Source organism: Glycine max, chromosome 4 (assembly GCF_000004515.6).
Source record: "Glycine max cultivar Williams 82 chromosome 4, Glycine_max_v4.0, whole genome shotgun sequence".
NCBI lineage: Eukaryota > Viridiplantae > Streptophyta > Magnoliopsida > Fabales > Fabaceae > Glycine > Glycine max.
In genome coordinates this window covers 46,932,721-46,948,218 of record NC_016091.4, presented here as the reverse complement: position 1 = coordinate 46,948,218, position 15,498 = coordinate 46,932,721, and the positions used below count along the sequence as shown (strand labels likewise).

General features: G+C 34.3%; 1 protein-coding gene and 1 long non-coding RNA gene across 2 annotated transcripts; both read left to right on the top strand.

The window, feature by feature from the left end:
- Positions 1-6,311: 6,311 nt before the first annotated feature.
- LOC100817168 (probable glucan 1,3-alpha-glucosidase) lies at positions 6,312-12,142 on the top strand. Its single transcript, XM_003523162.5, has 6 exons — positions 6,312-8,005; positions 8,943-9,216; positions 9,377-9,512; positions 10,031-10,241; positions 10,378-10,584; positions 11,449-12,142. The coding sequence occupies exons 1-6, from the start codon at positions 6,458-6,460 to the stop codon at positions 11,815-11,817; spliced, it is 2,745 nt and encodes a 914-aa protein (XP_003523210.1). The 5' UTR covers positions 6,312-6,457; the 3' UTR covers positions 11,818-12,142.
- A 1,625-nt stretch (positions 12,143-13,767) lies between these two features.
- Positions 13,768-15,350, top strand: LOC113001495 (uncharacterized). Its single transcript, XR_003266890.2, has 2 exons — positions 13,768-13,964; positions 14,971-15,350. It is a non-coding gene; the product is annotated as an uncharacterized lncRNA (long non-coding RNA).
- Positions 15,351-15,498: the final 148 nt, after the last annotated feature.

The following is a 15,498-nucleotide window of genomic DNA, read 5'->3' as shown; positions in this document are numbered from 1 at the left end:
TGACTTTGTTTTTTTTTTTTTTTTGAATACCGTGGATATGAGTAAATTTTAAAATTATTATAAATGTTTTAACATATGACTTATGTATAACTATAATATTTTTAAAATCTAGCATTCTTGTAATTTTTTAAAAAAAATTTACCCATCTGTGTGAAAAAGTTGAATATATATGTCATATATATCTTTTTTAAAACACCTGGAATAACATTCTCACTCTCGTGATGTTTTTTTTAAAAGATATTCATTTGATTAAAGAAATAATCCGTGAAACAAACTAATCCTAAAAGAAAATTTCATAACTAATATATTTTTTCAAAGAGTTTAACAATGATGTATTATATTGATAATGCAAAACAATTTTACATTATCAATGTATAAAATTTTCTTTTTTAAAGTTAAACTGTGATTTTAATTCTTTTATTTTTTGACATAATTTTAGTTCTTAAAATTTATAGTTTTATATCAAGTCACAATTTCTCATACATTATTTTTTATTTAACTTTTTTTATGATATCAAATGAATATGTTAAATCTAATATTTGATTAGACCAAAATAAAATAAAAAAATATGCTAAATTAAGGATTTAACCAAAAATATGATTTTTTAAAAATTTGATGATTGAAATCACCTAAGCAAACTAAAATTGTAAATAAGAAATTAAAAGGGAAGCAAAATTACTATTTAACCTTTTTTTAAAAACAGATAATAGAATTTGTTAGATTACACAAACTTATTTTTAGTTTTAATAGATTAGCAAAATACATTCACAGTGTTGTAAAGTATTCTAAAATAAATGAGTATACATTGTTAAATGCTTTTAGAATACATAAAAATTATAATTAAAAATTATCTTAAAATATGTTTACCGTCTAACTTCTTTGAAATTAAAAAAAATAGAAGAGATAAATACTGATATTTTTGTCTTTGTAAATTCACCGACTTCTTTTCTCTTTTTCCTTCCTGTTTGGCAAATTCAAATACATGAAAAGAAAAGAAAAAAATGATATTTGTATAACAAGTTGTAAAATAAAATGTACAACAAAGGTAGAAAGGGAATTTTTTTTGCAATATAACAATTGACGGATAAAAATGAGTAAACACAAAAAATAATATTTATAAATTGTTGTATCTATATCTATATTATTAATAAAGAAAAATAATTTTATTTGATGTAAATATTTTCATAAATAATTTTATTTTTATTAGTTTTTAATTTTTTATTACTTTTCTTATAATAATTATCCATTACTCATGTTGTTAGTTACTTTTTTTAACTTGTATTTTTAGTTAAAATAGACAAAGAGATAGGAGTGCCTCTCTCCCCTGGAAAATATAATATTCTTTCTTCTTCTTCGCTTCCTTTATGGAGTTCTATTGCTGCCGACTCTGCTTTCGCGGTTTTTGTTTTCTGTCTCTCTTTTCTTCTGCGGTTCTTTCCCTCTTTCCATGCCAATGCCATTTGAAAATTGGGTGCAAGTAACTATGCAGCTTCACTTTCTGAGTTCTGACTCTACAACTTGTTTCTTCGTTACGATATGTATAAAGAAAGAGTTATACACCCATACGGCAATAGTACGCACTAAAAAACGACTTTCAAACATTACACGGATTTGTTTTCCCAGTGATTGAAATGCCATCTTTGTTGGGATAGTTAGTTTTTTTTAACCGCCATTTTTATAAATGAAACCAATTTTCATCTAACGGTGTAAGCGTCCATTTCATGGAAGAGATTAAATTGATGTATTTTTAAGAATTAAATGCTCAAATTAAAACTTTTAAAAATTTAAAAATCAAATTAACTTATTTAAAATATCTTGAGGATTAAATTAATAATTAAGTTTTTTTATGAATTATTAAGAGATTTTATGCCAACTTGGGTTCTTGTAACACTTTTTTGGTTAAGTTGTGGGACTTAAGTTGAATATTCAACTGGCTAGAGATCTATCCATTCATAATGAGCTTGTTGTACAATTAATAATGTTAATGTTTGAGATATGTTTTTAGTTGCGATTAAGATGTTGAGTAATGAACTTGTTCAAACTTCTTTCGTCTTGTTATCATATTTATTGGTTATCCTTTATTGCTAACATTTTTAGAGAAGTTATAAGAGATGTATAGCTTTCTTGGTAAATTTGGATCATCAAAGATCTAATCATTTTAAATTTCATTTCTCTCTTTCTTAGCTCGACTCATCTTTCAGAATATTAGAAGATCTTATTTTTCATGCTTGATTAATGACATTTACATTTAAAATTAATATTTTATTGACATTTTTATCCAATCTAATCAGTATTGTCGCGTTGACAATGACAAATTCATCCTTCTGTATCACGTATGCTATTTTATTAATGGTAATAGACGAAAATTAACGGCCGAACATTATTTTTCATACTTTTTACACTTTCGAAGATTAAATTTTATATTTTCATCTTTCAGGAGCTTATTTATCTACAAATTACACATTTAAGAAAAAAAAACATTATTTACCTTAATTCTCTTACAATCATGACTCATAGATATTAGCAGTATGTTAATTTTATCTACCCACTACTTTCACAACTGTGTATCTAGTTTTATCAAAACTAAGTATGTAGTAGGTTGCAAAACTGACATTTTAAAGATGACTTGTTTATCTCTCCTACGCAATCTTCACTTGTAAGTTGGGTCAAGAATTTCTGTTTGGTAAAAATATATCTTCCTTACATGCCTTTTCATCCATAAGAATTATGGCATGTCTTCTACACTCATTCTTTCAATTGGTTTACTATGCATTTTCTATTTTGATATGGAGACCATACACGCTTTACATATTTAACTTCCATTTTTCATCCCCCTCCATTGTCATCTCTGATCTTATTAAATAGATTAAATAAAAGGGTAATGTAGGCATATACTATCAATTTATTGCCTGACTTTGTCTCTTCACCGTAGTATTTTGGGATTATGATCAACTTATGATAATTAGGGAATGCTAAAGTGATAATATGCTGCACAAACATTTGAATCGCATATATGAAATTAATGGATGATGTTTCCCATTTCGCAGATGGCGAAGGTGTAGAAATTGCACACTTCAATATACCTTCAATTGCACAAATATGTTGTTGTATTTTTGTTTCCTTTTGTAATGTTTATTTTTAACAGAAGCATATTTTCCCTGTTATTGTTTGCCTTTCTGGAGTTTGGATGTTTTGAGATTTTGTAGCTATTTGGGATGATTATTTTGATTGTGGAGACTTTTTTTATCCTTCACTAGTATGCACAGAACAATGAATGGCTTTCTGAAATTAATTTTGTAATTTTTATGCAGTAAGTATTCCATTTTTAATTAGAGTCTTACTAACATCACATGGAATATTAAATGTAAGCAAACTTATGAAGGTGAACACACAAATGTGTTAGCTTGTAAAAGCCTCATCATAATGCTTCTTGTTAGAAAAATTTCTTTTGTATTCAAGTATGCTTGTACCTATTCTTCTGGAATAATCATTCACTACCAATGCCTCGTTGACAACTGAAAGAAATTAAAAATCACCTTATGCCAGTGGATGGTTGTGTGGTCCAATTCATGTTAGCTTTCAACTCCTTTCTGCTACGAATCAATAATTCAATATTGTTTGACTTTTTTTCATATTGTGTATTTATAGTTAAGATACATTTCTTGCCATCTAATTTAGATTATGCTAAAGTAACCTCTAGGCTCTTGCCTGTTACTGACTCAATGTAGAAAAATATGGGCATTATTTAGAGCATGCTTATTTATATCAATTTGCTGCAGGAACAAGCACACTACATGATATATACATCATCCGATCCCCTTCTTTTTGTTGCTGTGAAGGTAGCTTCCATATCATGTTTCTTAAAATAACTATTCCCTCTGTTTGAACATTGCCAAAACTTCATTTACCCCGGCCGGCTTAAGGCCCAAGCAACCCAAGCAAAGGCTTTGGGCTCCCAAAAAAAGGCCTAAAAATATTTTTAGTATTAATATACCTAAAAATCAATTATTCTAAAATTATATTTGAAAATAAATTTTAAATAAAATAATTATAATTTTAATAAACTATTTTATGAGTAAATAAAAAAGTTTCATCCTTAACTTTGTTTTATGCCTCTTTTAAGTCTTTGAGTCACGTCTGCATTTACTCGTGACGTTTCCTCTCTTATCAAACACATAGTTGACTTGACTGGAAATTGATCAGAATACTACTGTGAATTTAGTATCGAAGTATTATTGGTTCCTATAATTTATCTGATTAGCATGTAAAACCAGTGTTCTAAAGCCATAAATAATTAATTTAACCTTTCACTTCGGGATCAGAACAGGGATTTGATCACTATTTCCTTTCTCAGCTCCCATGTATTGCAGTTAATTTGCCAATTTCGTTTCCGCAAGCAATTAAAACTTCCTAACAGCCTCAAACTGTCCATTTAGTCTAACGGTCCTTATTTTCTTTGCACTGGTGTATCCTATTTGTAGGGATGCACAATACACTCATCGTTTATCTAATGTGTATCATAAGGTTTAATATCAATGTTAGTACAATATATATTGATATAGGCACAAGGGTACCTAAACCCTTATACAATAGGATTATACAATAAATTACGGTTAAAAGGTTATATACTATTTTTACCATCCTCACAATAAAAATAGATACCCAGCATTGGCTACCGAGTCAACCCCAACAGCATTAAAATGTTCTTGTATCAACCCATAAATACCAGCTGCCAAAACAGGACACCATGGCCCATCCTCTGTCAACAAGCACCAAGCATATAATACTGCAGCTACATATACTTCACCAACATCAATAACTGCTTCCTACAATCTCACCCATAACACACGTAAAACACGTAACATAAGAGCAAATGTCCAGCTTCCATATCACTTAGCATTAGGTCTTTAACATTCAACAATTAAATTTCCGCACAAACTTAAGCATGCCGCATGATTTGAAGACCATAATGTGAAAGGGTACTTGAAGGATTGGACTAACATTTCATCCAAGTCCACGCCATGAATTCCTCTTTTTCCGCCACTTCCGACTCAACAAAGGAACCTTCATTACAAATACATTCATTCCTTTTCCTCCAAATGCACCATAAAGTTGCACACCACACCACATACCATCGTTCCTTGGCCTCTTTGTTGCCGACGAAATGACCATGTTGCCATAGATGAGATATGGCGTTACTTGGACAAACTGTAGACACACTTAGCCAATTATAATACAACTTCCATATTCTTTCAACCTTTGGGCAAGTGAAAAAAATATGGGAGCAAATTCTGATTTCATGATCACAAAGAGGTTGTTAGTCTCAATTTTTGTGAACAGGAACTGCTTGAGGATCCTGCTATCACTAGTGCTATAGATGAAGAGACTGAATTTAATGCATTGGTGGTAAGTATTTTTATTCTTTCAAAGTGATATTCCTTTTGGTTAAGTTTGACTCTTCGATTATGTGGTTTGTGTTGTCTTACACGCAGGAGGAAGAAGCTGCGCTCCTTGATTCACTGTGGTTTGTGTGGTCTTGACAAAAAGAAGCACGTCAGCCACAAAGAAGAAGTGAAATAAATTGGGTCCTTATTCGACTATCGAAATAGGTATCAATCACCATTATCAACTGCACAAGAGATCATGCTACTCAATTTTTCCATCTAGAACAAACTAGGGTGATGGAGGATTTCTTGTCTTAGTCCCCTCTTGGCGGTAAAAGGAGGCAATATACTACGATTCCAGAGAATGGAATTTTGAGCAGTGGATATGCCTATCATAATAAGTTGCACATTTGTTTCAAGAAAACCCACATATGCCTATCAGGAGAGTGGTGCATGAATAAAAGGACACGCTCAAGTTAGCAACTTTATTCTTCTTTCAAAATTTGTTTGGGGTTATTGAGGCCACATGGAGCTTATTAGACTCATTTTTTGATGTGATTTTCATGGAGTTTGAATTTTTTTTTATTATTCAAACATTAATTGAGTCTAACATTTTTATGTAAGTGAATCTTTGAATAAGTTTTATGTCTCATATTAGTAAAAAAAAATCAAAATTAAAAACAATTATTGTTTTGAAAGTACCATTTAAAAAAAAAATAAAGAACTAAATGAATTTTTAAAATGTAAATGAGCAAACTTGAATGTAATCTAAAGCAAGAAAGGAGTAAAAATATATTTTATAAAATGTAAATGAGCAAAGTTGAATATAATCTAAAACAAGAAAGGAGTAAAAATATATTTTAGTTGACAATTTGACTTGTACCGTAAAAAAATGAAGAAACTTGCAATTGTTTATGGTCCTAACTCTTGTGTAAAGTGAACAGAAGCCCAAAACCAAAGAAACACCAAAAAAGTGAAGCGATCACCGAGCGAGCGTGAGGGAACAAAACTGCATCAACCAACCATAACCATAGCTGCAACCACTCTCACTCACTCTCCACAGCGAGAAGAAGATGAGGAACGAAACGCTGCGTTTGATCCTTCTCCTCCTCCTCTGTTCCCACCTTCACTCCGTCCTCTCATGGAAGAAAGAGGAGTTCCGAACCTGCCACCAAACACCATTCTGCAAGCGCGCCCGATCCCGCGCCCCCGGCTCCTCCTCCCTCATCGCCACCGACGTTACCATCTCCCACGGCGACCTCACCGCCAAACTCACCCCAAAACATGATTCTCAATCCGAAACCAAACCCTTACTCCTCACCCTCTCCGTCTACCAACGCGGCATCCTCCGCCTCAAGATCGATGAGGACCCTTCCCTCTCCCCTCCCAAGAAACGCTTCGAGGTCCCCGACGTCATCGTTTCCGAATTCCCCTCCACCAAGCTCTGGCTCCCCAAAATCTCCTCCGTAGAAAACGGCCTCTCCTCCTCCGTTTACCTCTCCGACGGTCATTCCGCCGTCCTCCGCCACGACCCCTTCGAACTCTTCATCCGCGACGACTCGTCCGGCGACCGCGTCATCTCCCTCAACTCCCATGACCTCTTCGACTTCGAGCAGCTCAAACACAAATCCGAAGACGATAACTGGGAAGAACAATTCCGATCCCACACCGACCGTAGACCCTACGGCCCCCAATCCATCTCCTTCGACGTTTCCTTCTACGGCGCCGATTTCGTTTACGGCATCCCCGAACGTGCCGCAAGTCTTGCCCTAAAGCCCACCAGAGGCCCAAACGTCGACGAATCTGAGCCCTACCGCCTCTTCAACCTCGACGTCTTCGAGTACATCCACGATTCCCCTTTCGGCCTCTACGGTTCCATTCCCTTCATGGTTTCTCACGGGAAAGCCAGGGGAAGTTCCGGGTTTTTCTGGCTCAACGCCGCCGAGATGCAGATTGACGTTCTTGCCCCTGGCTGGGACGCCGAGTCCGGCATAGCGCTCCCTTCGCACCGAATCGACACGTTTTGGATGAGCGAGGCTGGTGTTGTGGACGCTTTCTTTTTCATCGGTCCGAACCCTAAGGATGTGCTGAGACAGTACACGGCGGTGACGGGAACTCCGGCGATGCCGCAGCTGTTTTCGATTGCGTACCACCAGTGCCGGTGGAATTATCGCGATGAGGAGGATGTTGAGCATGTGGATTCCAAGTTTGATGAGTTGGATATTCCTTATGATGTGTTGTGGCTTGACATTGAGCACACTGATGGGAAGAGGTATTTTACTTGGGATAGGGCTCTTTTCCCCCACCCTGAGGAGATGCAGAGGAAGTTGGCTTCTAAAGGGAGGCACATGGTGACCATTGTGGATCCTCACATTAAGCGGGACGAGAATTTTCATTTGCACAAGGAGGCCTCTCAGAAGGGGTATTATGTTAAGGATGCCAGTGGGAATGACTTTGATGGCTGGTGCTGGCCGGGTTCGTCATCATATCCGGATACTTTGAACCCGGAAATTAGGTCCTGGTGGGCTGATAAGTTCTCTTACCAGAGTTATGAGGGTTCCACGCCTTCTCTTTACATATGGAATGACATGAATGAACCTTCTGTCTTCAATGGGCCTGAGGTATGCCTATTTTTTTATGGATTGGTTTCTATTTCTTTTAGTTTCCTTGTTTTTATTGTGATTTGGAAGTTGGAATGTGCCTTTTCAATGTTTTTGAGGCTCTTCAGAAACAGAACACAAGTTGTGTGCTTTAGGGAAGAAACTCAATATCACCATCCATTTTCATGATAATTGTTGGAGATCTCACTTCGAATAGTGATAAGGCCATAGTAGTGTATACAAGTGGGGGACAACCCTCACCTTACAAGCTGATTTTCTAGGGTTGAGTTAGACCCAAATTCACATTCTAAGAATAATCATGAATGATGTACATTAACATCTTATGAGCTCTAAAATGAATGTAAGATTTGTAATAATTCAGCACAATATTGACTTCTAATCATCAATGGCCTCATAATTTAGGGTTAACTCTTAAACAAATGTTACCTCTTAACACATAAATCCCAACACATGATAAAAATACATATATCTAGATTAGTAGATATCAATGCCATGATCATCCAATTTATCGGTCACACCACCATCATCATTCATATCGTTTACTGGTTGTGGCACCACAATGATAGCTTGCCTGTTGTATAAAAGTGCGCATAAGGAGAAGGAGGAGGATGAGAGTATGATGAATAAAAATAGAACTTCCTCAACTAAGGGAAGATTCTACCAATGTATGATCTCATAATATGAGGAAGATTAAAAAATTTGACTAAGTCCTTGTGAAGTCAAACCAACATTGATTAATAGTATCGTGATGTCTATTTTATATGCTTTTGATTAAAAAATCTTATGCCACTTGAGAAGCAGAGTCAGGATTTCTGGATTTCATGTGATCCACATGTTTAGTGTGCTTTTGTAACACCCCCCTTAAGTTTTTCTTATACTTCTAATGCCCACCTGAAGATAGGGAAACTGAAGATATGTTTGCATGCATTGTATCCAGGTGACAATGCCTAGAGATGTTACACACTATGGAGGTGTGGAACATCGGGAGTTGCACAATGCCTATGGATATTACTTCCACATGGCGACCGCTAATGGGCTACTGAAGCGTGGTGAGGGGAATGACAGGCCATTTGTTTTATCAAGAGCATTATTTGCTGGAAGTCAAAGGTATGGAGCAGTTTGGACTGGGGATAACACTGCTGATTGGGATCACCTAAGAGTTTCTATCCCAATGGTTTTGACCCTTGGTCTTACTGGGATGTCATTCTCTGGTGGGTATTGTCCTTCTCAATATGTATTTATTATTTCATTATTCTTTTCTTCGCATATTCATAGTCAATCAATATACTTATTTGCACAAGTTAGGCAAACTCCCCCTGCCCTGCCCCCCTTTGTTCATATGATCTTATTCTTATCTTGTACATAATGCAGGTGCTGATATTGGTGGATTTTTTGGGAATCCTGAACCTGAGTTATTGGTTCGGTGGTATCAGCTAGGAGCTTACTATCCTTTCTTTAGGGCCCACGCCCATCACGACACAAAAAGACGAGAACCATGGTTGTTTGGGTAGGACTGCTTTTACTTTAGAATTTCTTTGTCCCAAAGTTAAAATATCACAGGTTTTTTGGGTACTCCTTTCATATTATACCTGCTCACCAACAATTGAACAGTAATTCTTTTACCGCTCTTTTCTTTGTTTAAGAGCTGATTGCCTCTAAAAAGACAGTGAAACATTTTTCAAGAGGATGATGTATATTAAATCAGGCTAGTCTGTATCAAGGGATGAACCTTTCCACAGAAATACTACGTAAATCTTAGATGTAAATGAAGTGGAGCTAAATTCTATATCTATATTATATATTATATTACTACTGCAAATTCGTATCACACAGACACTTGATCACTGAAATTGACAATAACTCCATGTGACATCTCCCTCACATGCATGGGGTTACTAAGTGGCAATACTGATTGAATTTATAAAAAATGAATTTGATGCATATACACTAAAAGTATCTATTGCATGTCTTGACTACCATAGGATTTGTCAACATCGTAAATTGATTGTCTTTTTGAAATTTCAGAGAACGAAATACAGAATTGATTAAGGATGCAATACATGTTCGTTATGCACTTCTCCCGTATTTCTACACATTATTCAGGGAGGCTAACACTACAGGTGTTCCTGTGGTCCGTCCATTGTGGATGGAATTCCCATCTGATGAAGCTACTTTTAGCAATGACGAAACTTTCATGGTTGGGAGCAGTATTTTAGTTCAAGGGATCTATACAGAGGTGTTTTAATCAGTTTCCATATACGTATATGTTTTCCTTCTGCAAAACCATATCCTATATGTTTTCCTTCTGCAAAACCATATCCTTCTTTTTGTGGTCCTTAACTAAAGTTTTTATAATGCTTTGTTGCTCGCAGCGAGCTAAGCATGCATCAGTCTATTTGCCTGGAAAACAATCCTGGTATGACCTAAGAACTGGAGCTGTGTACAAGGGAGGGGTGACACACAAGTTGGAGGTTACAGAGGAGAGCATTCCTGCTTTCCAGAGAGCTGGAACCATTATTGCAAGGAAAGACCGGTTTCGGCGAAGTTCCACTCAGATGGCAAATGATCCCTACACTCTGGTATGTGTTCATGTTGATTTGCTGCAATTCTTGTGCATATGATTGAGTGCCAGATGTGTCTCATGGAACATATTTCTTGCCTTTTCTGTTATTTTACTAGGTCTTAGACTATTGTCTTTGTATTCAAGCCCTTTGCAGTCATACATATATAATATATTAGGTTCAGATGGTTCCCTATATGTTAGGCTAGCATTGGGAACCAGTTGTGCACCTAATCTCATTATGTAGTTTGGTACCTTTGGTACTCTTTATATATATATATATATATATATATATATATATATATATATATACATTTAATTTTGCTGAGCAAAAAAAAAAACATATATAATATATTATAATAAAATTTATGCAAGTTAGCCACTCATGCTGCTTGGAATCAGGCCATATGCAGGCCCTCTTTGAACACTGAAGCACTTGTTGAGCAAATATATTGCATTTTTTTAATATTTGTGTTCCCCACCTATCTATGGTTTTGAACTAAAATGTTGAATGGGTATGTGTGCAATTGTGCCTTTTGTCTATTTTATTCTATGAGGATGTGTGTAGTACCACCAAAAAACTGAATGACTTTATACATTGCAAGAATAAACTGCATGTATGCATGCGTATAAATCCATTCAAGAATAAATCTAATCTCATTTGTCCACTTTCATGGGTTATACCTCAGGAGTTTATCATAAGCACATGGGTATTGACTATTTGAGTAACCTGATTTGTTTGCATTCCAACCAAAAAATGGGAGCTAGTAAGATTGAGACATTGTGTTGGGAAATGTGTCATGGCTGTGCCTTTGTAACTATTGACAGTAATGGAAAGTAGACAACTACTTCATGATAATTGTTATGCCTTTCTTTTTGACAGGTTGTAGCTCTGAATAGTTCCCAAGCAGCTGAGGGTGAACTCTACATAGATGATGGCAGCAGCTTTAATTTTCTGCAAGGGGGCTATATCCATAGACGATTTATTTTCTCGAATGGGAAACTTACTTCTATAGACCTGGCACCTGCTTCCAGTAGCAAGGGGCGTTATCCATCAGATGCTTTCATTGAGAGGATTATCCTGCTGGGACATGCTCCTAGCTCAAAAAATGCACTCATTGAGCCATCAAATCAAAAGGTTGATATTGAACTTGGCCCCCTTTGGGTTCTAAGGGCTCGTGCACCAGCTGTTACAACCATACGTAGACCTAATGTTCGTGTTGCAGAAGATTGGACTATAACAGTTATATAACATTTCCGGTTCGAGGGAGGAGTTTAATGTTCAAAGTTACTGCTAGTGCACAACGAGATTTTGTTTCTGTAGTTGAGTTGATATGAAGTTCAGCTGCAACGTTGGGGTAAGAAGAAAGAAAATCATTAATTTTGAAGAATGCATTTGCACCAACTCAGTTTGAGCGGCTTATTTAATGTAGGACTCGTTGACTGGAAAGATTTAACATTTGGAAGTTGTGATTCCATTGTTGTCTACTATTTTGATAAGGATAAATTTGTATCGTCTGGAATGGTCTGTCTTGGGAAAAGCTTGTGATGAATGCAATAACTTAGTCGTTAGTTTATATAGGCTGCAAAATCAAATTAATAATTTATGATTTTTTTTAATATCAAACAAATTCACCTAAGTTGCGTGAGTATGTGCATAAAGCCAACAGGACTGTGCAAACGGATGAATTTGGATAATTTTTATTGGGTCATCAGCAAATGTACAGTTAGATAAAGATAAATGGGTGCTTTCGATTTCTTCACGCACACATTATATATATAAATATAGAGTGGGATTAACTCACTCATATTATAATTTTAAAGGAATTATTTTTATCTTAATAATTTATTTTCTTAAAATTTAATGATTAAAATTGGTTATTTGTTATAAATATTAGATTTTAAGAAAATAAATGTTTAGAATGAAGAGTAATTATAAGAGTTATTCTTGAAATAAGTTTATTTCTTTCCATAAATTTTTAACTTAAATTATTAGATGATACTGTATAAAAAATTGTTAGAATATAAAGTTCAATATATTATATGTAATTAATTGATTAGTAACATTAAGTAATTTGAAATATATTGCTGTAGAGTATTTAATACATCTTGTTACTATTTTAAAAAGTTGTAAGGAAAATTATTCTATTTATTTTGAACTCAAAAAAGTTCACATTAAAATGAATATAAAGCTTAAATTTCAATAAAAAAAAATGATACGTAGAAATATAACATTTTGATGAAAATGATAGTAATAATTGATAAATTCACGCATTCAGGTATTATCTTTGAAACCTGCTCTGATGTAAAACAAAAAAAATATAGAACGCAAATTGTATTTTTAATCTTTTAGAGATCACAATTACGTGATTTTGATCTTCTATTAAATATGGGGTGGTCTAACTAACCCAAAGTATAAATGGGTTAACGAAATTTGATGATTAATCCAAATTTATTCAAATGACAAGAGAATAAATGTGGGTTTTATCCATGATATTGATAGATCCGAATCCAAGGTGAATTATAGCCTAGTCAAATCCTTCTCAAACACCGTTAATTCCTCAAGCTGCACAAATTAAGTTATACTGCATATTGTCTCAATTAAATACCATAGGAGTGCATTGGTTGAGTTGCAAGGCAACTCAAATTCAACCATCTCAAATTTAACCCATTGTGTGGCCGTGTACTCCAGGATAAAACACGGACTTATTCCCAAGGCATGAAAAGAAAAACAATTTACCAAACAAAATGGAAGAAAACAGTACAATACAAATTGAGAGAATAAATAACGAGTTCATCATTTTAGAGTAACTATTAGTAGACATCAAACCATTATAATTTTTTTTCTTCTTTTATACCTATTTTTCTCTAAATACTACTATCCAATAACACAATAAATTATAAGATTGATTTGGTGGTTGAAAAAAAAAATCATACAGAAAATTAATACAACTAACAATTAAGATTTGTTGATAATTTTTTTTATCTAATAACACAAAAAAGTGTTCATGCATAATGCATTATTTTTCTTACTTTTTTCCACTGTCTGTACGTACAAAAGTGTCACCAAACCCCATTTTTCAGTTGATTTTTTTTTTTTCATTTTTGGGTATACCTTCAGAAAAGTGTGACTAACATTTTTGGTTAAAAAAATGTGAATTATTATGTTCCCACTCACACTCTCACAGTTCGAAAATAAAATTTAGTGTTTCACTTGATTTTGCTTTGAGTTCCGCAGTTTAAACAAGACCAGTTGAATTCCGCAACTCTGCATTACTTAGAAGTTTGGCAAGAACAAGAACATTGACATTCAATATGCACAAACAAAGAACAACAAAAAAGAAGGGGAAGCAAGTTCAGGTGATGGATTTTTCTCACACTTGTTCACCAAACAATCGGGTAAGGCATGCTATCCACCTTGTTTCCAAATGTTGTGGTTATGCATAGAAGCATTTTTGTATGGTAAAAACATGAACTTGGAAGCAGAATCATAATCTCTACTTCCATTTTTACCCATGTATCTCACATAATTAGGTACAAGATTATGGAGAACCCATTATTAAAACTTAAATCTCTCTCTGATATTTTTTGATGTGTTTCTAAGTAAATATTCTGAAATACTTTAAGATCCTTTGTAGGGGTGGAGGTTGATTTTTGCTCCACCACACATGGAAAATATTTTTAATGTCATTTCCTTGATCTTCTCGGTTATATAGAGTTGAGGATCAATTACTAGTTTGATTAGTAGCTGCATGACTTGTATGATTCTTAATGTCCCTACAACTTTTCCTGATTTACTAGACTGTGGCACAAGCTCCTACTCTTATTCTATTATATTTGTTGGCCATTAGAGTTTTTTTTATTTATATGTTATTTTTGACATTATACTGAAGTTAATGCACATTTCTTTTTCCTCACTTGCTCTCATCAATCAAACGCTGATATGTGTCAACCACTCTTTTGGCACTCTTTGGAAAGTTGAAAAGGAAAAAAGAAGTCCCCGAAACTCACATAACGTAGAAAGTATAAAACTGAAAATTTATTCATTTACTAGTGTACTAGCTTTCAATTCAACTATTATGGTTGTTTATAACAATGCAAAATCTTCTCAGTAGGTTCAAGATTGCTTATCATTCCCTTATTTTACTGGTTCAAGAAATTTTTTCCTTAGACCTGCCCCTATTCCTTGCCAACTGCAACTACTCGTAAGTTATGGTAACTGTAGCAAAGCTGCACATTTTGATGTTTAAGGAAAACCATTATAGTCATCGTGAGAGTTGAGGCAATGTTAATAATCATTGTTGCGCAGAAAATACAGAAATATTTAGTTCAGTTTCCACATCTATAAAGTTAATGACACGAAGAGGCTGAAAAGGTTGGACATTCTGTTGCTTTTGTTTCTCAGAACTGCTCAGTTGATGTAGCTGAAATGGAGGAAGTGATCAGTCGAGTCAAATGGAAGGGCACAACGGATTTGAAGCAGAACATATCCCTCTTGAGCCGTAACTCTAGGGAAGAGTAGACAAGAACAAGAGCAAGGCTAATTCAATGGTTGGTCATGTATTATGAAGCATGGATAATGTCTAAAATATAGTACATGGAGACACCCCATACCCACAAACAAAACAAACAGATTTTAATTAAATAAATATGAGTAACATATAATAAAATATTAATTGATGGTATATTAATCTTTTTTAACTAATTTTTTATATTTTTTAAAGTGTATTAGTTGTGTAAAGGTGATGACTTAAGTGTTCAAGGAAATAAAAATTAATTTTTAAACCAAAACTTAATGAGAAGTGTCCAACAAGTGTGAGAGTGTGTTAGTATCGAAAATGTATCTCACACAATTACATTTCAAATAAGAGAGGTGTTTGTGTTTCGTAGGATATGCATCCTTTGATAGTTACACAAAAGTTGCATTAAAAAA

Coding starts and splice junctions, on each gene's coding strand:
- LOC100817168 (XM_003523162.5), top strand. CDS start 6,458: ATGAGGAACGAAACGCTGCGTTTGATCCTTCTCCTCCTCCTCTGTTCC. Junction 8,006..8,942: donor CTGTCTTCAATGGGCCTGAG/GTATGCCTATTT, acceptor CATTGTATCCAG/GTGACAATGCCTAGAGATGT. Junction 9,513..10,030: donor CGAGAACCATGGTTGTTTGG/GTAGGACTGCTT, acceptor TTGAAATTTCAG/AGAACGAAATACAGAATTGA.